The 25227-nt window shown below is 42.8% G+C and overlaps 1 protein-coding gene across 4 annotated transcripts in view; it reads right to left on the reverse strand.

The window, feature by feature from the left end:
• The window catches only part of IBTK (inhibitor of Bruton tyrosine kinase), a 114031-nt gene that overhangs the window by 15971 nt on the left and 72833 nt on the right, over nt 1-25227 (reverse strand). For 3 of the 4 annotated variants that reach the window (XM_075923811.1, XM_006115893.4, XM_006115894.4), the window contains exons 21-26: nt 23908-24020; nt 22694-22842; nt 21072-21235; nt 18701-18793; nt 11732-11881; nt 2889-3041 (exon numbers count right to left, since the gene is read on the reverse strand). In XM_075923811.1, the coding sequence (XP_075779926.1) occupies nt 2889-3041; nt 11732-11881; nt 18701-18793; nt 21072-21235; nt 22694-22842; nt 23908-24020 (822 nt within the window). Of the gene's footprint in view, nt 1-2276; nt 2667-2888; nt 3042-11731; nt 11882-18700; nt 18794-21071; nt 21236-22693; nt 22843-23907; nt 24021-25227 lie in introns of all 4 variants that reach the window. The other variant, XR_012902586.1, reaches the window with a different exon arrangement.

The raw sequence follows: 25227 nt of genomic DNA on the forward strand, positions 1-25227 counted from the left end.
AAGAGCCCTAATCATAAAAGTCACAAAACCACCACCATACTTCCAGCAAATTGCCAAGAAAACTGGTTCCAATCCATAAGTAAAATCAAGCAAGAAAATCCACAAAGACAGTCTCAAAATAGAAAAAATGACTAATAAAACTAGAAATATCAAAACCAGCACCTCCCTCCTTTCTCCATATAACTTGAATTAATCTGTGGTTTGAGTCCAAGTATTAGCAGATGGCCTTGCCCACATGATAAGAAGAATCTGAAACCTCTTTAATTTTAATATAAATATGATGTTAATATATTTGCATGGCAAGTAAAAAATCCAATGCATACTAATAAAAAGAATATTTGGTTTCTACTCATAACTAATAAATGCTAGCATGTTTTTTCTTTTAAAAACTGATTCAGTGATTTACAAAAAAGGATGACTACCAATCACTAAGAAAGCAAAAATCTTGTGTTATACATGTTAGCTTAGAAATCGAGACATTTCTTACCTGATAATTTTCTATCTCTTTGAAATCATTACTCATAGGCTAACTATGGAATACACCACTTATGGAATTCAGAGTTGGTTGCCACCACTGTTGCTGCTGGAAGCTCCAGGACTAAGCTCTACCCTTCAGCTCATTTGGCTTTTATGATGCACTCACAGAAAGCATTAATGGGAATATATGCCTAAGAATACTTTACAGGGAAGATATTTTATTAATATTAATCAATTCCTTGCAAGCTTCTGATTTTTTTCTTTTTAAAAGAAGGTGTAGTAAGTATACTCTTTTTACCCTAGCTGTCTAAGTAGTACACTATTCATCCAGGCACAGGGATCACACAACAGAGAAGTGTTACTGGTACTCATACTGAACTGTGGAAGTAACTTGCTAGATGTGCCTAGGAACCTGAAAACTTGCCTGCTGGCTCCTTCAGGCTGGCTCCCATTGAGGTAAGTGTCATAGGAGCAGCTTAGAAACACTCTGGGCTTTAAGTACAGGTTGTACCTCCAAAAACAGGTGCACTCTGGTCTGGCAACATTCGTCATTCAGCAGGAACATGGATGCTCCTGGACCAGAGAGCTAGGAGCCTAAGGGCAGGAGGGCAAGCCAAGGCTAAGTCAATTGGGTCAGCAGCCCAGCTGGGGCAGCGTGAGACTAGAGCCAGAGCTCCACAGCAGCCTCTAGCAGCCTGCGGTAGTGCGGAGCCAAGCCAGAGTCCCCCGGCAGCGTGGGTAAGTGTGGGGGGGTTGAAGCTCCACAGTGGTCCCTGGATGCTCGGGGCTGAGGTACCGTGGCAGAACACAGGAATGCGAGTCTGGAGTCAAGCCCCGCACCTGCCTACGGGAGCGTGGGGCTGGATCCCTGCAGCAACCCTGTGGCCAGATCCCAGCAGCAGCTCACTGGAGTACAGGGCCAGAGCCCTGCAGCTACATCTGAATGCATGGGGCTAAAGCCACAAAGCAAGAGCCAGAGCCTCTGCTGCCTAGGAAGCCAGAAGCTGCTAGGCAAGCAGTCCAGCCAGGTTGGGGGTAGGGGAAAGCAAAGCAGGATGCCTGCTGAGGCAGCCTGTCAAGCAGCAAGTTATGAGCTTGAGAGTCAGAGGCAGGAGACCTTCCCTGGTCCAGCAAATTCTCTTATTCAGGACTCGTCAGGTCCCAATGGTGCCGGACCAGGGAGGTCCGACCTATAGTAAATCGGAGTCATTATGATTTAGGGCTGACATGCAGAAGGCACACTTTCCACTCTGCTGCTTCCTGAAATATGAATCCTTTTTCTTGTCAGGACAAGGGTCTTTACACCGAAAGCCAGCTGATACCATTTCCATTAGACTACAGCCCAAAGCAACGCTGCACAAGAACATCCTCCTCTGCAGAGCCAGACATGCAGAGTGGTTGAGGGTGGTGAGCATGATACAGAGCACCATGAGAAAAAACATGTAGAAGAAAAGTGCCAGCAAATATTACCACAGTAAGAAAACAAAAAGAGAAGGGTTTAACCAGGATTTTTCCCTCCACTGGTCAATTAACAATATTAATTATTACTCTGAGAAGGACACATTTGCTTTTGCCTTTTAGGCACTCTGGATTTTGCAGGATTTATCCCTGAGTATCATGATAATTCCTCAATCCATAGTGGGGAAGAAGGGAAGCAGTGTTGGAGCCCTACTCTCCCCAGGGACCTGACAGCCCTCGAGTACTTGAGGATCGGGGGCGAGGGGAGGGAAGGAGAGAGAGCAGCTTTGGAATCTTTCACAGGTTTGTTCCCTCTTATCCAGGTTTGTTGTGGGACTTACCCCTTCAGCTGGTTTGACAGCTTCTTCCTTATCCTTAGACTCTCTCACTGAAAGCACAGTACCGCTGGATTGGATCATTTCTGCATTAGAGCTGTGGCTTCCCAGGGCAGAATGAGGACCTAACATGCTGGTCTGATTCTGACACCATACCCCTGAAGAGTGACGTTCAGCTGACAGGTAACAAGTGAGGCATAATTCACAGGCTGCAGAACTTATAAGTGCTACTTATCAAAGGCTTCATAAGATGGGCATCTGCAGTCCAGCTCATGTCAGGTTTGAACAGATGCACAGGAGTCTGGCAGGAAAGAGATACAGGGCAGATCCATGTGGTTGAAACTACCATGCTGCTATTTACCAGAGCATGGGAGGAGGAAGATTATAAAGTTGCAACTGCATGGAAATAAATAAAAACAAAGGTTTTAAGAACAAAATGGTCAGGAGAAAGTGAACCACCAATTTGTTCTACAGCAGGAGACAGAAAATCTGGTAATCTGAGCTGAAAACTGGAACCTAATTCTGGAGCCTTCTTAAGCATCACTGCTGAACTGCCTCCAAATTCCACAGGTGGGGGCATTAGCCCATGAGTAATGAAGGGAGAGAAACAACACTTACCTTACAGCCTTTTCAGCACGCGGATCCTCAATTCCTTTAAAACAAACTTTTTTGACACTGATGCCTGGAGGATGACCTGCACTGACAGATTTTTCTTCTTCCAGTACAAGATTGCGGAATGACTTTGGCAAAGTTGAATGTAATGAAGATGCCCTTTAAAAACAACAACAAAATACCTAAATATTTTAGAGACTTACATTTTTCAAGACTATATTGTTGAGTCACATAATAAATATGGGCTAGAGATCTGCATGTTAAAAATAATTCCTGGAGTTCTGTGTCCCCAAGTAACATAATTTTACACATCAACGTATCTGTCAGGCCTTTTGCCATAAATAAGCTAAAGGAATTCACATGGGAGATATCTACATGTAAATATTTAGTAACTTATAATGGTAAAATCTAGAGCTAAGTACAAGTAACAAACATTTGTGATCTTTCTATAGTATAAACAAAAAACATGCATTCACTAACATTATGGTTAATATTACACTACAATGTCAAGTGTAGCTATATGCTAGTAGTATTAATTCTACAGAGATGCACAAGGCCCCCACAATAGGCCACTTCAGTAGTGTGCCCAAGTATCTGGCCAGGAGCTGAATAGGATAAGTGTCTCTCAGCCAGAGGTTGCACCTGGCACCTCATTCCTTCCCCACACGCCTAATCCCTGCCCTAGGTCACAAACTAAACCCTCTGTACCCCCTCTTATGCCCTTCCTCCAGATCAGAATACTCTCCTACACCCTTACACTCTCCCAGACTCTATACCCCCTCTTGCATCCCAATCCCCTACTTGGAGCTCCCTTTTGCACCTGACTTCCATCCAGGTTTTGCCCCTCCTCCACTGATATAAAAAAGTGCAGCCCTTGAACACTTACCAAACTCTTGGATTAGCCACCCCATGAAAAATTACTGTTCACCCCTGGGCTACTGAGTACTCTTGAGTTAGGGGAAGGGAGGAGAATTACTAACATTCAAAAGCAATTTTTATTTACAGGAGAAAAGTTATCACAACTTTACAGTATAATTTCTTCCTGTCAGGATCTCAGGCACCAATCTTGTATGCACTAAACCACATGCTTAACTTTGCTATCATGAGTACTGCTGTTTATTTTAAATGGGACTGCTTATGGTATTTCATTATACCACAGGGTATTCATGTGAATAAAAAAGAGCCAGAGTGGGGGGGGTTTTAAGATTATTTCTTTCGAGCATAATACTATCTATACCAAAGCAATGTGGGGTGAATTATAAACCTATATCATGACCAAAGCAAGAAAAATTAAATATCCAGAAAACTCAATCAAGAATTATTTAGGAAAATCTCAAGTATGTCAGGAACTGAACAGTTTAATACTACATCCTCAAATTGATGTACCCTCAGCTGCAGGATTCAGCCAAATTAAAGTTTATCTAGGCTATTACACATTACAATTTTACTTTAAGCTATTACTCACATATTCGATGATGCACTCTTCTTCTTTGCATCCAAGCAGTGCAAAGGGAACAAAAATAAGGTGCAAGTCCCTGCCTGGAATTCCCCTCACAGAGCGGGTGAAGTGTCAGCATGCTCCTTTGCCACACCTACTGCAGTCTTGGAGTATGAGTGAACGGGAGACATGACCGGAACATGCTAGCTATTTCCCAGGCAGTGCCTTGAGGTCCATTACTAGTTGACAGAGGTCACAGGAGCCATTTCTGAGACCATTACAAAGCCCACCAGACAATTAAAGATCCTAACTACCTCCATGTTGCCTCCTTGCCACAACTACACATAGGGTTGCCAACTTTCTAGTTTCAGAAAACTGAACACACTTGCCCTATTCCCCTGCACTGTCCCTTCCCTTAAGCCCTGTCCCTTCCTGAGGGCCCCACTGCCTCTATCCCCTTTCCCTCCATCAGTTGCTCTCTCCAATCCTCACTCATTAGCTTATTTTCACTGCAAGGCTGAAATTGTTAATCACTCTGGTGGAAAAAAAATGTGTACCTTATTTCTAACTTGAATTTTTTTCTGGTGTTAGCTTCCAGACATTTTTTATTCCTTTCTCTGCTAAATTAAGGATTTCTAGAGTATCTGATATTATTTACCCATGAAAATACTTCTACGCAGTAATCAAGTCACCTCTCGGTATTCTTTTTGATAAACTAAACATCTTGAGAACTTTAAGCTCTTCAGGGTAAAGCATTTCTCTAGTCAAATTATCTTTGTGGCGGTCTTCTATATTCTCTCCAATATTTCAACATCCTATTTAAAATGAAGACACCAGAAACAGATACATTATTACAGTATTTGTTTCACTAGTGTCATACATACACTCCTACATGCTGGTGTTGGTTTCCAAAATGGATGAATGACAAAAGGATAAATAGGTGAAAATGAATTTAGGCTTCAAATGCAAGTAAGTAAGATAGCTAGTAAGAATATAACTTGGAAAACCAAAATCATGGGAGTATTTTATTTTCTTTGAGCATAATTAATGGGTAATCCAAAAGGGAAATTAAGAATCTGTTCTACCCTTAGCTCTATTTTCTCAGTGACTTGTCAAATATTGCTCTTAACAAGTACAAAACCTGATTTGTTCAGGTCACAACATCCATATAAACATTTTGTATAATGTAACATTTCTGTTTCATCTATAAGCAAATAGACTAAAATTCACATTTGTCAGTGATGGTTAAGTTGTAGAAATGATAGACCAATAAATATATTTTTATTTCATAAATACCTATATTGTAATTGTGTGGTCCTAATTCCACACATACATTATTATAGCTGCCATTTGTCCATTAAAGGACACTCCTGAAGCCCAAATACAAATGCCTAGAGCACAATCACAGAAATGCACACCTGTCTAAATACCTATATAAATAAATCTGCACAAACTGACTCCCATGCCTTCATGCAGAAACACATATGTATTCATGTGTATATACCTAACATATATATTTCCACATTATTATAATTGTTTTATAGTGCCTAGAGACCTCAACTAAGATCATGGCTCTTAAGTGGAAGATGCCAGACATACACATAAAAAGAGAGTCTGCAGCAAAAAGCTTATAATGTAGCTAGACAAAGGTGGGGCCTCTTCTGCAATTATTAGTCAACAACATTCACTTCTTAAGAAATAAAACACTTCTTTTAGCATTCCCTTCCCTTTTAAAATCTTGTTAGGAATACGCACATTTTGGATTATCAATTCTTCTGTGAGGAAGCCAGCAAAAATTATTAAAAGTCAGAGTTAGACTGCAACTTTCATTTACATGGGTGTATGCAATTCACACCTGCCTCTACAAAAAGACATGCAGTCTCTAACACACACACACCTGACCATAAAAGGACACTTTTTCATATATTTTTCTAGGGATAGTCTAAATCACCCAGCCAGGAAGGGAGGATAGACTGGAAGGGAAAAATGGAGGGGGGCAGGAGAGAGAGGATCAAAAGGGGAGCAGAAGAGGCCAAGTGCAGGGTGGGGATAAGAGGAGGCAAGTGAAGGAGTAAGTAGGTGATTGGGGGGGGCTATGTGGGGAGGATGAGTATGAAGAGGAGGCAGAAAGCTACAGGTGCATCAGGATGTGGGGGAGGGGGAGCACACAGGAGGATATAAGGGCATAATGGGAGCACAGTAGTGTATGGAGGTGAATGAGATGCAGGGCTGTGGCGGGGGGGGGGGGGGGGGTGACTAAGAGGAGAAGAGAATGGGTGGGAGAGCACTGTAAAAGGTTCAACACTGGGATGGGTAGGTGGGGGAGGCCAGGGTGGGATGAGATGGGGATGCAAGGACGAGGGGTATGAGGATGGGGGAACAGATGGATTGGGATGGGGAATATATATATATATATACACACACACACATACACACACACACAAATGGAGATGCCTATCTCCTAGAACTGGAAGGGACCTTGAAAAGTCATCCAGTCCAGTCCCCTACCTTCACAGGAGGACAAAGTACCCCATCCCTGACAGATTTTGCCCCAGATCCCTAAATGGCCTCCTCAAGGATTGAACTCACAACCCTCGGTTTAGCAGGCCAATGCTCAAACCACTGAGCTATCCTTACCCCAAGGAGCACTGGGAAAGGAGAATGCCACAACCTCTCAACAGTCACATGCTGAGTGCTTAAGAGTCATGTGAGTTTGTCCCCTGACCCAGCCAATGGGAATTTCACCTGTGGGCGGGGAGGCAGGACAACGCATGGACTCCCCTGGCTGCCCTTAAGGCCAGGAACTGGACATACCAGCTGCTTCCCAGGAACTATACATCAGCTAGTAGGAAGCCTCACAGCATCACTGTGTACACCAACCAGACAAAGGCGAACTGCCAAGATCCCTTTTCAACCGGATGTTCCAGCTGAAACCAGACACTTGGTCATCCTAGCAGCAAACCAATGGCAACTGGGCACAGCAAAGAACCTATGTTACTATTTTTTAATCATTTTAGATATAAACAAAATGAAGTGTTTGAGATAGTGAAGATATTGCAGTTGAGCCATTAGACTAGCAGCAATAATACTATCTCATTCTTTTGTGTACTGTCAAATACACCTAATATGTAACACTAATTTTTGGACCATATTGTAATTAACACACCTTTTCTTTTAAAGACATTGAAGAAACTTGAAAAAAAAATCGTATTTATGGAATGTTGGCTACACACAAACAAGCCTGCAGTTCTTTTACAGAAGAGCTATTGACATTTTGGTGTGTTATAGAAGTAGGGATGTAAGCGACTACTCGAGTAGTCAACTACCCGATAAGCTTAGGCTTATCAGGTAGTCAAGTCACTAGTCGCTGCCTCCCCTCCCCGCTGCCTCTGTATCAGGGGGAGTCGGCTGAAAAGCTGGTTCCTTCCAGCACTGTCTGTGTGGTGCAGGAGCAGGAGAGGTAGAGTTGCAGCATCCCAGAGCTGGTGCAAGCTGAGACTGCTCAGTCCTGTTGCACCGCCTCTAGGAGCTAATCCTGCTGCAGCTCTGCATTTTAAATATAGGAAGAGCCAGGCTGCCTGCACACTCAGCACTTCCTACATTTAAACTGCAGAGCTGAAGAGGGGGGTAGTAACTGCCCTCTCATTGACTAATCGAGTAGTTGATGGAAATTCCATAAACTACTCGATTAGCTAATTAACCACAACTAAACATTCCTATATAAAAGCCATTTTTGATAGATGGAGAACTAGTATGGATTTCTGCACATATAATAATATTTTAGTTGCAAAAATGTGTGTAAGTTTTAATTGTGGAAAGCCTCCATTCCAGATGGACGTTAGATATCTGAACCAAATACACACACATTATATACCTTGTTTAATACCTAGTGAGACATGGGAATCTCTCAAAATAAAATTGCACCTGACAAAGTTTATCATTTTCTACTAGTCTTCAAATCACTTGATATTTAGCTTCAATCTCCTAACTTGAAAAATTGAAGGTTTCTTTTGGCATAAAAGAAAAGAATGATAAGTTATGCTGTCTTTTAATCAACTAAAGAAAGTACCAGAAGGTCCCACACCCTTCTGGCAAAAGTTCTTGCCAGTAAAGCTGCCGAATTTCCAATACAAGTATCTCCTTTCACTGGAACACAAAGACTCTATAGCTCTCAGTATCCTGCTTGCATGGAAAGCTCAGTTTGCTGCCAGATGCACTCTACATTTTGAATCCAAACATCCACGATTCTACATGGATAAGTGATGCACCTAAGCTTACTATTCCATTCTTTTACAGAAAATTAGACAGACAGAAAATGTGGACAATAACTGTTATTACCAAAAGAAAAGAAAAAAAAAAGAAAAAGAAGAGGAGGAACTAGCACAAGTTCAACAGTAATCTACAGTTTCCCTTCTGAAGTTTAAATTTTATTTAACAAAGTTAATTCCATTTTCCAAAAGATAGACAATTATTTGAAACTAGCCAATTAGCCCGTCATAACATGGGATTTTCAGGTCTTCTTTCCTGAGCTCTCTCACTCTGTCTCTCTCTCTCCTCCTACTGCCTCCTCCCCTCCCCAGCTATCCTTCGCCTCCTGCCTCTCTCCCCATCTCTTTCTTTCTCTTCTCCCCCTCCTGCCTCTCACTCTCCCTTTCTCTTGTCCTCCTGCCTCTCTCCCCCCTCCATCTCTCCCCACCCCTCTTCCCCTTCCCTCCCGCCGCAGCGCTTGGCTGAGTGCTGTCTGCTCAGCCGGGCTGCCGTGAGGGAGGGGGGCGGGGCGGTGCCGTACAGGGCCAGAGGGTGGGGCCGTGTATGTCACCACCCTCCCTTCCCCTACCATCCCAGGGGAGCCCAAACAGCTCCTTGCACTGCTGGTTCTCCTGGCGGCCCGGCTGAGGAGCGCAGCACTCAGCTGAGTGCCACAGCGGGAGGGGGAGGGGGCGGTGACATACATGGTGACGTCCCCTGGCCATGTACGTCACCACCTCGCACCCTTCCCCTCCCTCTGTGGTGGCTCGGCTGAGTGTTGCGTGCTCACATCCCTATTTGAAACATTTAGAGCTTTAACTCTTGGTTTATCACCATTTTCCCGCTGAGCAAGCACAATTGGAATATTGAAAACAAACATTTATAGGCATCTATGACCATATGAAAATTAAACCAGAAAAATAATCTTCAGTAGAAGCAGCAGTGTGTGGTACAGGCCTTTTAACTTAAGATACCTGGGCCTGCACCACACACTATACAAAATATTTCAAAAGAATAATGAAATAGAAATTAAAGTATACTTGGAAAAAATACTGAACATCAACCTTGCTCACTTTTTATTTATTTGAAATATGCCTAACAATCTTTGGGTGCTTGCACTTATAAAATACACCAATTAACAAAAAGAAATGACTAAAAGTCAGCTCCCGGTAGCCAGTAAATTAAACTTGAGCCACTAAACCCAACAGCTTCTTGCAAAAATTGGGTGAACAGATGCTTTAAACATCCTAGAACGCTTAATTCATGCTTTGTTGGACCATTCAGGAAAATAAATTTAAAAAACAACTCAGGTCGACATGATGTACCATCTTAGAGCTCATTAAAGTAGGTACTATATTCACTGCAACACTTCATAGTTGACTATGAAGAATTCTGATGTCTAACTGATAATCCCATGTATCCATAAAACCATTATACAAAGTTCAATAAACTCCAAATCCTGCAGTTTGAACACACGGTTTCTTCCATTATGGAAGAAGTCAGAGCTCTAGGGTTCAGATTGAGTTCTGCTTTGCACTTGAAGCAAGAACTCAAACTTTTCTTATGTATGAAAAAAAAAACAACCCATATTTGCCCCAAATTGCAAGACTTACTCTGAATACAGAATTATTTAAGGAAATGCAAATATATGGTATTTTTTTTTGTAACAAGACACATTTTCAAATTAATATAAAAAAACGTATTGTTTCTTTTCTTTGTCCAGAGTGATTATTAATAATGGGTCACCACCAATTCTTCAGACTTTCCATATAAACTTGGAAAATTGTAATTACTAGGGCTTGCCAAGCAGCGGCGAGCCCCGCTAACCAGCCGGGCAGTTCTGCGCTCTGCACATGCACAGATCGCTCTGCGCCAGCTCTTCCAAGCCCCGGTAATTACAGTAACTAATGACTATGATACTGAACTGCTCCCGTGCTCTTTGGAAAAGAGATGACTGGGAGGAATATGATAAAGGTCTATAAAATCATGACTGGTGTGGAGAAAGTAAATAAGGAAATGTTATTTATGCCACATAGACAAGAGCTAAGGGTTAAACAAAATAAATAGGCAGCAGATGTAACACAAGCAAAAGGAAGTACTTCTTCACACAACACACAATCAATCTGTAGAACTCCTTTCCAGATGGTGATAGAAATGTAGCCGTGTTAGTCTGGTGTAGCTAAAATAAAATACAGGACTATGTAGCACTTTAAAGACTAACAAGATGGTTTATTAGATGATGAGCTTTCGTGGGCCAGACCCACTTCCTCAGATCAAATAGTGGAAGAAAATAGTCACAACCATATATATCAAAGGATACAATTAAAAAAAAAGTGAACACATATGAAAAGGACAAATCACATTTCAGAACAGAAAGGGGATGCGGGGGGGGGGGGGAGGGGGAAGGAAGGTGAATGCCTGTGAGTTAATGATATTAGAGGTGGGGAAGGGTAAATGTCTGTGAGTTAATAGTGTTAGAGGTGATAATTAGGGAAGCTATCTTTGTAATGGGTAAGATAGCTGGAGTCTTTGTTCAGGCCTCCACGGAGAGTGTCGAAAGCTCATCATCTAATAAACCATCTTGTTAGTCTTTAAAGTGCTACATAGTCCTGTATTTTCCTTTCCAGATGATGATGAAGGTCAAGACCATAGCAGGATTCAAAAAAGAACTTGACAAGTTCCTGGAGGATAAGCTCATCAGCGGCTATTATACAGGATAGGAAGAGATGGTGTTCCTAGCCTTTGCTTGCCAGAAGCTGGGAATAGGTGATAGGGGATGGAAAACTTGATGATCACTTGTTCTGTTCATTACCTCTGGGTCACTGTCAGAAGACAGGATACTGGGCTAGATGGACCTTTAGTTTTGACCCAAGATGAACATTCTTATGTCTATCATGTCTTTTCCATGGTTGATTATACTCACAATATGCACAACAGGGCCCAGCTTGGTTATGGACTTTAAGCTATATGAATATTGAGAGAGTCATCACCATCCACCACAACTCCTGTTTAAAAATTTTACAAACACTAAAATGTTCTACAAAAAGTATAAGCAACAATTATTTCTTATAACTGAATAGAAGTTGTGTCATCTTAAAAAAAAATACTGTCCAACGAGAACCAATCAACACAAAGGCAAACAGAGCTAAAGAAGATGACATACCATGCACTTCCTGGTTTTGCAGCTTTTGCAGGAGTGGCTGTATTGGGAGTAGTCTCCAGGTTGATGGTAAATGAACCATTATCCTTAGCCGCCATGGCAATCATTTTTCTTTGCTTCTGAGAAAGCTTGATTCCAAGAGAAGCAGATTTACTATAAATTAAAATGATAGTTAGAAAACAGATGATAATTTGAAATACTAACTTAAAAAGAAAACATCAAGTTGAAGGATCTTCTGAAGAGCAGTGTCCTTTGAGAATATTCACCCTTCCATCCCTGCTCCTTACAAGGATTCCCAGATTATAAAATACAGGGACTTGTCCAGACATCCTTCAGTTCCTTCCCTAGTTGAAGAAATTCTTTCCCAAGACTCCAAAGAAGTGGGGAAGGCAGGCAGGAAGTAACAATATGCAGTGGCAATGCTAAGGACAACAGCTTTTGGTAGAAATCTCTCTCCCTCCTTCAAATAGCCTCTGTATAGTCCTACTTGTGGAAGACTCAAAAGCAACAGAATCCTATGGAAAATGGACTGAAAGCCTAGGTAAAAGCTGTAAATCACAGAATACTAGGACTGGAAGGGACCTTGAGAGGTCATCGAGTCCAGTCCCCTGCCCTCATGGCAGGACCCAGTACGGTAGAAAAACTAACCACATTTACATTAGCTCAAGAGTGTAAGTGACTGAAACGTCTTCTCTTGAAATAAGTCTGTCAGAGAAAGATTGCTTAAAGCACATATAGATGCCCATGCCTGTGTAGCATCATTGCAAAGAAAGATGATGAAACAGTCAGCATCTATCTGATGCTTTAGTATTCTAATTTACTTAACAATAACTTAATTTCTCAGGTAACCAAACACAAAAATGAGAAAGATGATTGTGGGAATAAAAATAGACTAGATGCTTGAAAAATTAAATCAGGGATTTTCTTCATATCTGGAAATTGTGTTGAAGATATGCACAGGACCACATTTTCCATATGGAATTCAGTTTATGCAGACTATGTGCTAAACTGCATCTCACCAACAATATTGCCATATTTAAAGCTATGAGGAATGTATATGGTGTAGACGACATGCACATGTGAATCAGAGCACAGATCCTAAGAGTTGTGTGAAGGAAAGATTTTAATCTCGTGACAAAGGAGATTCATGCGCCAGGGAATAACCCAAGGACTGCTCAGGTAAATCCATCCACTGCAAAACTGCTGAAAAGGAAACTCAATTTTGCTGTCTTAGTTATAACAACAAAGCAAACTTCCCAAATAGCATTACTGCTAGTACAAGGAACAAGTCTTCCATAAAGGACTGTACCACTCCTAGTGTGACATCATAAGGAGTGTGACATCACCAATTCAGTCTGGAAGAACTTTTTGAATTATACCAATGTTAAAAGTATAGTGTATCAAAACCAAGAGAAAACCATTCTGAATCACTCTCTTCAACTACTGAGATAAGAAAACTTTGATATTTATTGCTGCAGGTTTTCATGGGTTGCATTTTTAACACGATCTACAAGACTTCAGAATAAACCTCTCCATAAAAGCAACTCAGTAATCCAGAATTCATCTTGTAAACCTGAGAAGATTCAGGCTCAGGTGCATACTTTTACCCCAACTCAGACAAAGAATAAGGAGAATGGAAAACAATATTTCTGGTACTAACAAACATCAGACTTAAGATGTTCACAGGTGAAGCTGCCAAGAACAATTAAGGCTACTGACAACTTTCTGGATCCATTATGACTGATCTTCACACAGACCTCCTGACTCAGTGGAATCAAAGGGAAAGCCAAAGAATTCTAGACTCTAGTACAAAAGGAGAGTACCATCAATGACAGTGAATTTTGTTTGATTCTTAGGCAGAACTGGATACAACTGTCAGTCATTCTCCATGAATTAAGAGTCCTAGCTGGGATATATCCTTAGCTGAGAACTTGAAACTTACAAGTTGAGAATTTTTCCATTAGCCATTGTGACTACCTGAGTGAAGGTTCAGGTAAGTTTACAAAACAATATGGGTATGTCTATACTACAGCGTTATTTTGAAATATCTTATTTTGAATTAGCTATTTCAAAATAAGTTATTTCAAAATAACACGTCTACAAACAAAATACATTTCAAAATAGCGTTTTGCTATTTCGAAATAGTGCTTCCACACTGAGTGGACGCTGAATCGCATTTAAGGCCGGCCGGAACCAGGCCCAGCAGGGCATCAGGTCAAGAGATAGCCTCAGGAAGCAGCCACACAAAGTATCTGAGGTCTGTGCTTAAAGGGACTCCTCTCCACGCCCCCCCCCCCCCTTCCCCCGGACAGCTGGTTTTCAGCTTTCCCTGCTTGCTTGCCTACCTCGATGAGGGACAGCAAAGCATTTTGTCTCTGCATGCTCTAGTTGCCCTCACTTGGGACACCACACCACTCTGCAACATGGAGCCAGACCTGCCCATGGGCACTCTGGTGCTTCTCATGGATGCATTGCTGCGAGCCTGGCTGCACTTTCTGCAGGCTGCCATCCGGGAGGCTCCACCCTGAGAAGCACTGAGAGCCTCCCTGGTCTGCCCCACTGGGGGCTTGTGCCTCATTCCTCCCTCATGTCCTTCCACTTACCCCTCCCTAAACCCACTTCCTGATGTCAAATAAAATACATGTATTTTCATGAACAAACTTTATTTAACAAAACTGGGGAAGGGGAAATGAAACTCAGGTGAGAATGGGGAAAGGAGGCGGGAGAGGAGAGAAGAGAGAGAGTGGGAGAGGGGAGCTGGAAAGGGGAAGCAAGGGGAAGAAGGGGGAGGTGAAGCTCCGGGCGCAGAGGTGGGGGTCTCGCTGGACCAATTTGATTTTCATGCAAACCTGCTCCTGGGTTCGCATGTGGCCTTTGGTGTCCAGGTTGGCAGCTATCCTGTCATAGATGGCCGTGTTCCTCTGTCTAGTGAGGAGATCATGGACGTTGCGGGCAACCCCCCCCCAAACCTGAATAAAGTCCAGGATCTCCACCCTGGACCAGGAAGGTGCCTGCCTTCTCCAGGCCCTGGCAGGCTCCTGGGAGCTGGCAGACTGCTCCTGGGGAGCAGTGGAGGGCTGGCTGCCAGTGGCTTGCTGGCTCATGTTTTGGGGCCACTGGCTCAGAGGCAGTGACTTGCAGGCTTGGAGCTGGCACAGGCACTGTGGCCAGAGTCAACCCCTTTAAGGGTTCCGGGGAGGGGGTAGGGAGAGGAATGTTCTTGGTTGAGGCTGGAGTGGCCACCAGGGCATCCTGGGGAGGCTGGAGGCCCCCTATTTCGATATGAGTATCTATACAGCACTTGTTTCGAAATAGCTATTTCGAATTTGGCATTATTCCTCGTTGAATGAGATTTACCAAATTCGAAATAAGCGCTCTGCTATTTCGAATTTATTTCAAAATAGCGGTTTGGCTGTATAGACACTAGTAAAGTTATTTTGAAATAACTTTGCTGTGTAGACATACCCTATGAGAATACCACTGAGGTGACTAGTACAGATGACCAAGTCCAAGGGAGAATGAAAGTCTATATGTGTCTTTTTAGAATTAATGCAGAATAGGTTTGAGGCTAAAATGTCAAAGATGCAGGACCAGGAAACCAAATATGACTGGAACAGACACTTCCATTGCAGAGGCATAGGAATTGTGTCCACTTCTCATAATCCCCAAACACATCCAAGCTGCTCGCTGGAAACTCAGAGGTTCCTGTCAATGTGCAGTTATCATGAATAAATAGGAGAGGCGTGCAGATTCAATGATCCAACATTGGTAAGTGATGAGAAAACAGAGTTCCATATACAGTAAACTTCCGATAATCCAGCACCTTTAGGACCCAGGGGGTGCCGGATTATCAGATATGCCGGACTATCAGAAGGGGGGGCTATGAGGGGTCTGGAGTGGGGTGGAAGGGGATGCCACCCCAGACCCCTCATAGCCCCCTTCCCCCCCCCCCATGATAGTCAGGCTCTGCCCCAGGAGTCAGTTTCAGCAGCAGCTGAATCAGGGATGCCTGCAATAGAGCAGATGGGGTGCTGCCGAGTTGGTCCCGCAGCGCTGAGGGGCGGCGCTACGGCACCAACCCAGCAGCACTCCAGCTGCTCTTGGGGACGCCTGGGGCAGAGCAGCTGGAGTGCTGCCGGGTTGGTCCCGCAGCGCCGAGGGGCGGCGCTACAAGACCAACCCAGCAGCACCCCAGCTGCTCTGCCCCAGGCGTCCGGATTCAGCCTGCTGGTGAAACTGACGCTGCTGGTCAGTTTCAGCAGCGGCTGAATCCCAACGCCTGGGGCAAAGCAGCTGGGGTGCTGCCGGGTTGGTCTTGTAGCGCCGCCCCTCGGCGCTGCGGGACCAACCTGGCAGTACCCCAGCTGCTCTGCCTCAGGGGTTCCCAAAACAGCCGCTGCTGAAACAGATCAGTGGCTGATTCCAGGAAGCCCGGGGCAGAGCTGCTCTGCCCCGGGCTTCCTGGAATCAGCCGCTGATCTGTTTCAGCAGCGGCTGAATCGGGGACTCCTGGGGCAGAGCAGCTGGGGTCCTGCCGGGTTGGTCCCGCATCGCCGTCCTTTGGCGCTGCGGGACCAACCCGGCAGCACTCCAGCTGCTCTGCCCCAGGCGTCCCCAAGAGCAGCTGGGGTGCTGCCAGGTTGGTCCCAAAGCCCCGAGGGGCAGCACTACCAGACCAACCTGGCAGCACCCCAGCTGCTCTGCTCCCGGCTTCCCCGATTCAGCTGCTGGTCAGTTTCAGCAGCAGCTGAATGGGGGAAGCCTGTCCGGCTGCCCCAGCACTTCCGGGTTCCTGATGGTGCCGGGCCATCAGGAGTCCCGGAGCATTGGATGCCGGACTAATGGAGTTTTATTGTACCTAACACTGCTGATGCCAAACTTCATAAACTCACAGCAGGGTATTCTATTTTGATTAACACTGGGTAAACAGCCATTTCAACTAACAGTTTACCAAAGTCATCAATGAAACCAGGAACATTAGTGCTACTGGAATTGGGCAAAACTTCAAAATGATTTTTTTTCTGGGTGGATTTAAGGACCTAGCATCACCAATGCAGGCAGCAGACTTCTTCAAGCACAAAGATTAGAATGAACTGCAATGCAAGACTTTTAGCATCAGATTAGATTGAACCAGACTATTTCAGGAACTTCTGTTTCTCAATGTGTATGCTAGAGTATCATCAATCTTAGTCAAACACAAACTTGGACACTGCTTCAAGGCAGATAAAGAGTCACTCAGGTGAGCAGCTCCCTGAAGTCAATGATAGACTTAATGACAGACTTCGTGAACTGGGCCTGAGGAGCCTCCCTTCAACAGCACAGATGTTTGAGGAAGTTGTCTCATGTTGCATGGGTCCAGATACCAGTGTCAAAAAAGCACCTTTTCTTTAAAAAGAGAGAAAACTGACTGATAACTTAACCAAACACAGATAGTCCTCAACACTTCAGCAGTTAAGAAGAAACTAAAAGGCAACTAGGCTTCTCTGTCTTTTTCTATTTTCAGAGTCTTCCACATTTAGAAAATGGGATCCCAAGGGACACTTTGCTGGTGTCAAGAGGTAAAACATTATGAAGTACCACCAATAGCACAAAGTGGAATTTAAATAAGTGTATATGTTGGATGCAATTTTTTTTTTAAAAAGAGTGCAAGGGAAGTCAATTGTTTGGTTGGACATACAATGAATTAGAGCAGGGCTACTCAACACATACATGCAGCCCATTTATTTGCAGCCTGTGGTGCAGTTTGGGTTTATGCAGGGCTCAACACGTGGCCCATGGGTGGGATCCTTTGAACATGGCCTCCACTGGAAACACGTTCCCCAACGGCAAGTCAATATAATGGTCTTCTGTTGATATGTGTTTTAGTAGTTAAATTCCTGGATTGTCATTGCTCATTAAAAGTGCTGTCATATGGGTGGGAATCGGGTAAATATTGCATTTTATTAATATCAGCAGAACTGACTTAAATAGAGCCTGCGTGTTGCATAGTCTTGCGTTAATCTTTGCATTCATGCCCATCAGCATAAAAGAAAATATTTGCATATATTTGCATATATATGCAACAGCACTTAAGTTTCAGCCCTCGGCATGTGCTGTGAGTATCACTGTGGCCCCCAGAGCTTTCCAAAGTTGAGTAGCCCTGCATTAAAGTTTCTTCTAGATATTATGCTTTCACATTGCTCCTCCGAGCGAGATGGTGGAGACTTCCCAGGATGTTCCCCTTTCTCTGATCAAGGCAGAATCATTGACCACTCTCACGTATGGGTAGACACACCTAAAAATACCCCCCCCCAAAAAAAAAAAAAAAAAGAAAACCCACTAACTGAATTTTTATGTTTATGTATATACAGTTTTACTGAGTATTTCTGGTCTAAAGTTTTAATTTACCATGAATTTTGTTTCCAAAATGCACTTTTCCATCTTGTGTTTGCTCCTTAAAATACAGACAGGTGACAATTAGGCTAATAGGTGGGCAAAAAAGTCCTGCGAAAGGTCCAGCCTGCACTGAAATCATCTCTTCCCTCCCCCCCCCAATCCACATCAGTGGTAATCTGGTACAACACCATGCAACTGAGGAGTCTGGAAGGGATGGTGGGAACAGATGATACCCAAAGAGCAACAAGGCGGTAATTTACATTATATTTGAGCAGAGAGAGCCCAAAAAAGGTTGGCCAGGTAGGCCACCGATTCCACATATGATCTGTTATTTTACTAATCTTTCCATTTATGTCTCAGGAGTCCAAGTGAGGGTTCTGCACTAACTTGCTTAATCAGGCCATTGCATAAAGAGACATACATTTTAAATACATGGACAGAAATTCCATAACAAAATGAATAAACAAAGCTGTACAAACACAAAAAGAGATAGATTTTCCTTCTTTTAAATCTTAAACCATCTGAACCACGAAGTAAATCCATAATGGTCTATTCGTCAACATCTCTCTTTTTTATAGATTTTGGTTTTTTACCAACCTTGAATTTGTCTTTGGCATAGTTCCACGCTTCTGCATATTTTCCTCAAGTTCCATGATGGTTCTTAGGTCCACAGCAGGAGGACTGGCAAGGCTGAATAAAAAATAAAAAAAGTTACCTTTCAAGGCACTCATATTTACTTACATTCCACAGTTTCCAATCTTCATTGGAACCTTCTAAGTCATACTTAAATTATACATCCGGGTATCATTGGATGTCTATTTCCTCAATTATGGCAAACCTCAAATAGAATGTTTTTGACAAAAAAAAAAAAAAAAAAGTTTTATATATGTATACATACTGAGTACACAAAAATACATCCAAGATTCATTACAATGTGAAAAGAAGCGAAGTGTGTTTATTTTTAAGAAGTCATTGTAAATAACATATTTAAAACAAGGATACTTGCTTAGTCAGCTAGTAACAGATTCATAAATTCCTTTTGAATTAATATGTGCAACTTATTTATGTTCGAAGTACAGGCAGTCCCCGGGTTACGTACAAGATAGGGACTATAGGTTTGTTCTTAAGTTGAATTTGTATGTAAGTCGGAACTGGCTCCAGATTCAGCCGCTGCTGAAACTGATCAGAGGCTGACTACAGGAAGCCCTAGGCACCCGTGCTTCTGCTGGCATTTCAAAGTGGAAGCGCCACATGGAGCCCGGGGTCAGTTAGGGAGCTGGACGCTGTCGCTTTGAAATGCCACAGGGAAAACGTCATCAGGCTCCACGCAGCATTTCAAAGCAGCAGAGCCGCATGGAGCCCGGGGTCAGCGAGGCCCACCCTCAGCTGCCTCTTTCTGATACAGGCAGCAAATGGGGAGGGAGGGAGGAGAAGGGAGGAAAGAGGAAGTATCTAGTTGTTCATCTCTCTAGCTAGGGCTCCACCATCTTGCCTGCCAGCACACCAGTAAGTAGCCCTCCTGCCCCAGTCCCTTTCCCTTGTCCCAGCCCTTGGCGATAGCACTGGGGGAGGGGGGTAGAAAAAAGGTCCCTAAAGGGCTAGGGGAGATCTGGGGGAGGGGAAAAGAACAATCCCTTAGCAGGATAGGGAAACCTGGGGTGGGGGGAAGAGAACAAGCCCCTGGCCCCCAACCACCCCACACACACACTCACAAATTTGGCAATTATAGGTTTACAAACTTAAACATTTGCTAACATCCCTAATGTACACTAATACTATGCATCAACAGATTTCTACTACAACATAGCACAGAAGATTCTAAGTCAGACCACACCAAATGTCATTGGTATTGAGATAGGAGCTTCAGTTACTGGGGCCTGACCATGTTGAAGAATGCAAAAGTCAAGAGTCACTGAAAATTTGCATTGCTTGTCAGGTTTATAAGGAGCAGACTTGGACAAGTCAGCAAAATGTTTCTTGACAATGACTACTGTTGTTGACTCTACTCATGCTTACTCTAGGCAGAAGATGACACTGATTGCAATCCAGGTCAGTGATGAACCAGAATGCTTCACTTGAAATATGAGACCTGGTGCCAGAAGAACCCTTTGGGGTGCTAATTGAAACGGATTTCAGAACAAGAGCAGATGGCTTTTGAGCAGGAGAGGGCAATAATTTTTGTAGGGGGAGGGGCACGTCACCAATGTTGATAGTGGTAATCCAGAAGGGGGCGGTTCCCTCTAGTCACCGCATGCGCGGGGAAAAAGACTTTGTGCGCTCCCCTATGGGGTGGGGAGCATGAGAGATCTTTCCCCCCTTGCCCTGCCAGGGACGGGAGGTGCCCAGAGACAATTTGCACCACGTGAAGCATTCTGGTTCATCACTGATGGGGGGAAGGAGACTTTGCATGCTCCCCCAACCCCAGGCCATGCAGATAAAATACTATAACTACATTAAGAATCTTTGAAGCCAACACATTTCATCATAAATTGTCTATAAACACAATAATGTTCAAAATTGTCAAACATCTCCCTCAAAAAAAAAGGGTACGTGACAGTGACAACCCCAATTTATTGCAGTAACAGTATTATAAAGTGCACTTTTACTGCACAGTACTGTAGTACTATTTTTTTAATTAAAGGATGAAATAAAGGATCCAAGTAATAGAAAGAGCTACTTTAAAATATAAGTCCTTAGAAACAGTGTCCCTTTTAAGATCATAGAATCAAGATGTATCTAATGATTCTTTATTATTCTTCAAAAGCAAGCATATTAATTTGCAAAATGAAAGCCAGCATCTTTAGGCAACATGTCAAATGTTGCTAGTATCACATGATCAATTTAAACACAGCTAACTTTTTGCTTTGCAAAAAAGAAAGAATATTAAATTACTAATGTTCATTATATCTTTACCAAACAGAAAGAACAATACTTGCCAGCTAATTAAATACAATAAATGTTGCTGTACCTGAAAGAGGTAGCAACCCAACCTGGAGAACTTGCAGAATTGTTTTTATTACTGGGTATTGACTGTGGAACAGACTGTTTCAATGCTGATGTCCCCTCACTTAATTTCATCTCTGTATTTGAATGCGGGGCTTTTACATCCTGAACATACATTTTGTTTTTTATCTGAAACATACAAAAAATTACACTGAAACAGAGTTTTTCCTCCCCCATTTAGAAAAGGATGAATGTCAGAAGTGACAAAAATGGCAAAAATTAAAATATACAGGCAGTCCCCAAGTTACGCGGATCCGACTTATGTCGGATCCGCACTTACGAACGGGGCTTTTTTCGCCACGGAACTCGCGGGCGGCGGGACAACCCAGACGCGCAGTGGTCCCGCCACCGCGTCCTCCGGGGCGAGAAAAGCTGCTCCGGGTGTCCCTGGTCTGCTGGGGACCCCTCCCAGCAGACCAGGGACACCGGAGCAGACCAGGGACACCCCGAGCAAAGCTGCAGAGGCGGCAGGGTCCCGCGCCTCCAAGGCTTTGCTCCAGGTCTCCCTGGTCTGCTGGGGGGGGGGAGGGGAAGAGCGCCCCCTCCCCCCAGTAGACCAGGCTTTTGTTGTAGACGCCTGGGGTAGAGCAGCTGGGGTGCTGCTGGGTTGGTCCTGGGGGGAGCTACCCGGCAGCACCCCAGCTGTTCTGTCCCAGGCTCCAGATTCAGCCGCTGTTGAAACTGATCAGTGGCTGATTCCAGGAAGCTGGGGGCAGAGCAACTCTGCCTCGGGCTTCCTGTAGTCAGCCCCTGGTCAGTTTCAGCAGCAGCGGCTGAATCTGGAGCCAGTTCCGAGTTACGTACAAATTCAACTTAAGAACAAACCTATAGTCCCTATCTTGTACGTAACCCGGGGACTGCCTGTACATGAAGAGACCTATAGGAAATATCAGAAATAGCAGATTTATTTTAATTAATCCCAGCTCAATCTGCATTATTTATATCATGTTTAACTGACAGCATCCATCAAAAAACAAGAATGACATCATAACTATGTTCAAATACATTACTAGATAAACTCGTGTAATATCATTCTTAGAAATTTGTTACAGGTCTAAAATAATGATTTTGTTACCTAAGACTGGCATGAACAGGGATCTGCATTAGTTTCAATTCTTGTGAACTTCATTTCTCTATATAAAACATCTCTTTATAATTATCATCACTAATCTTTTTATCTTATGCATCAGGTTCAGAAAATTAGCTTTATTTTGCTAAAATAGAGGTTCCTTTTATACTTTGAGATAAAAAAATGAGGTAAGGATTTTAGCATAAGAGAATTGAAAAATTTAAACACAAAAACACAACAAGAAGATATATAAAAGATTTAAAAATCCTGATAGCATACACACACACAAATACCAGCACTACCTATTAAAACTGCAGAGGATTTGTGTGCATTTATGTGAATAATCACACACTTTAAACTATTTAATGATGAGAATGTGACTAATTTTTCTTTTTAAAAGCAAAAAAAAAAAAAAAATCAAGCGTTGCATTTTTTTCAAATGCACATAGAAAGGCAAAAAAAAATTAAGGTAAGACCTTTTTTTAAAAAACATATTTTTATGAATCAAAACATCCAACCTCTGTCTTATTTGCTTGAAATCCTGTTGTGAAGTCAGGGGATTGTAAATCTCTGGGACTACTGACTCCAGCATAACTGCCCTCAGAATCAGATGTCAACAATTCTGGAAGAGACTCCACAGAGTTCGCCTTATCCAATTTTATTAAACCTAATGTGTATTGGAGAAGAATACAACATAGAATTGTATAATGAAAAGCAGGATTGTTATACAATGGTTATAGAAAAAAACATGCAAAGATGGAAGGTTGAAAATCATATTTTGAACATTATACAATTATAAAACTAAAAATATAAAACTATAGATAATTATCAATATAACATTTAAAAGGGTAGTTCATCATATAATCCCATACAGTGCAGGTAACTACCATCACCGGGCAGAATAAAATAGCCTCCCCCATTTCTTCCTTTCTCTAGCCTGATTGAAACAAACCATCTACTTGAAAAAAGGAATTTATTTACTTTTTCTATTTCTCACAGATTGGGCAACGAAACACAGGCTAATCAGTTTCTAGTCACTTTCTTTCAGGGTCTCAAGTGGTGAGTCAATGCTTGGGCTGCAACATTTCTGCAGAATAATTAAGTTACCAAAAAAAGAACTGATAAAATGTCCTTTAGTCTTAGTTTTATAAAAGGCTTGTTTTCCTTAAAACTAAGTTTGGGGGCAAAGTTAACCTGGCAAATATCCCTTTAAGAACAGTACAGAAAACAATATCACTTAATTCTGTAATCATATATATAGCAGCCCAGTGTCTGAGAGTCTGGAACGCCAAAATGCTGGCTGTTCCCTCTGGAGGGCGCTGTTGCCTGAAATGTTGGCTGTTCCCTCTGGGCAGCCCATGCTGCATGGGGAGTGAGGGGCCCAAACGGCTGCTTATGCCACTTGGTCCCCCGCGGTGGCCCGGCTGAACAGTGCAGAAGTCAGCCGAGTGCCACGGAAGAAGGGGGTGGGGCCTGGCCATGTACGTCACCGCCTCGCCCCCCTTCGCCTCCTGCCATGGCACTCGGCTGACATCTGTGCCATTCAGCTGGGTCGCCTTATGATGGGCTAATTGGCTAGTTCATTACATAAACCATTATAATCCATCTTGAATATTTACAAAAATGTTGTGTTAACTAAGAATTTCTTCTAAAGATGAACAGATAGCAGAAGTATAATCTAGCTGACGCTAGATCGTGTGATGTTGAGAAAGAAAATTCATTTGCCACCAACCTGTGGAGGGCGGACTCTGAATAATATCTGAAAGATTATATCCTCCAGAGCTGTCCGATCGTCTTCGTGGCTTCTTTTTAGCCCTCGTTTTTGCCTTTTTGAGAAGAGCTTCCCTATTAAAAAAATGTGTTATATATATATGAAGTGTTTAAAAATAACAACGTTTATATTTTAAATCACTTAGAATATGAAAGCTTATTTACAGACTGGGTTGTTAGCACCGGTTATGATTATATATAGTGCATCAAGTGTGCGTGCATGAGCATGACAAGTCAAACTAAATTACTGGCAAGATAAATGTATCAAGATTAGAACATAAGGACGACCATACTGGGTCAGACCAAAGGTCCATCTAGGTCAGTACTCTGTCTGCCAACAGTGGCCAATACCAGATGCCCCAGACAGAAGGAACATAACAGGTAATTCTCACATGATTCCTCCCGTCACCAGTAGGAACCTTGAAAAATTAATTTTAGACTGGTGGAAATATTATGCATATTTAAAATCAAAGCTGTGGCATTTAAAATCATTTGTGTTTGTGCTCTGAAGCACTCTGACAGAAGATGCCATAGAAATACTTTAGCATTATTAGTAGGGCTGTTGATTAATCACAGTTAACTCATGTGATTAACTCAAAAAATTAATGATAATTACAGGCAGTCCCCAGGTTACGTACAAGATAGGGACTGCAGGTTTGTTCTTAAGTTGAATTTGTATGTAAGTCGGAACTGGTACACATTGTAGGGGAAACTCTAGCCAAACATTTCTCCAGAGCTCAGTTTTATTCTCCCAAACCTCACTTCCCTCAGTCCTTTATTCTCAAGCTGAGGTGTCTGCTGAGAAAAGCTGCTTTGCGTCTCTCTGGTCAGCTGGGGGGGGAGAGGGGGCGCTAGCTTTGCGTCTCCCTGGTCTGCTGGGAGGAGGGGGGGCGCTAGCTTTGCGTCTCCCTGGTCTGCTGGGGGGAAGCAGCTAGTGCGGGGTTGCCTCACCCCGTTTGTAAGTAGGGATCCGATGTAAGTCGGATCCATGCAACGCGGGGACTGCCTGTAATTTTAATCATGATTAATTGAAGTTTAAAGTGTACTTTAAATAATAATATATCAAATGAAATTTATTAAATATTTTTGGATATTTTTCAACATTTTTCAATATTATTTCAATTACAACACAGAAAACACGTCCTCACAGAACTGTGTTTGTATTATATTTTAATACAAGTATGTGCACTGTATACATGATAAACAAAAGAAATAGTATTTTTTAATTCACCTCATACAAATACTGCAGTACAAGTTCACTCAAAACAAAAATGATGTAAAA

The sequence above is a fragment of the Pelodiscus sinensis genome, chromosome 3, assembly GCF_049634645.1.
Source record: "Pelodiscus sinensis isolate JC-2024 chromosome 3, ASM4963464v1, whole genome shotgun sequence".
Classification (NCBI taxonomy): Eukaryota; Metazoa; Chordata; order Testudines; family Trionychidae; genus Pelodiscus; species Pelodiscus sinensis.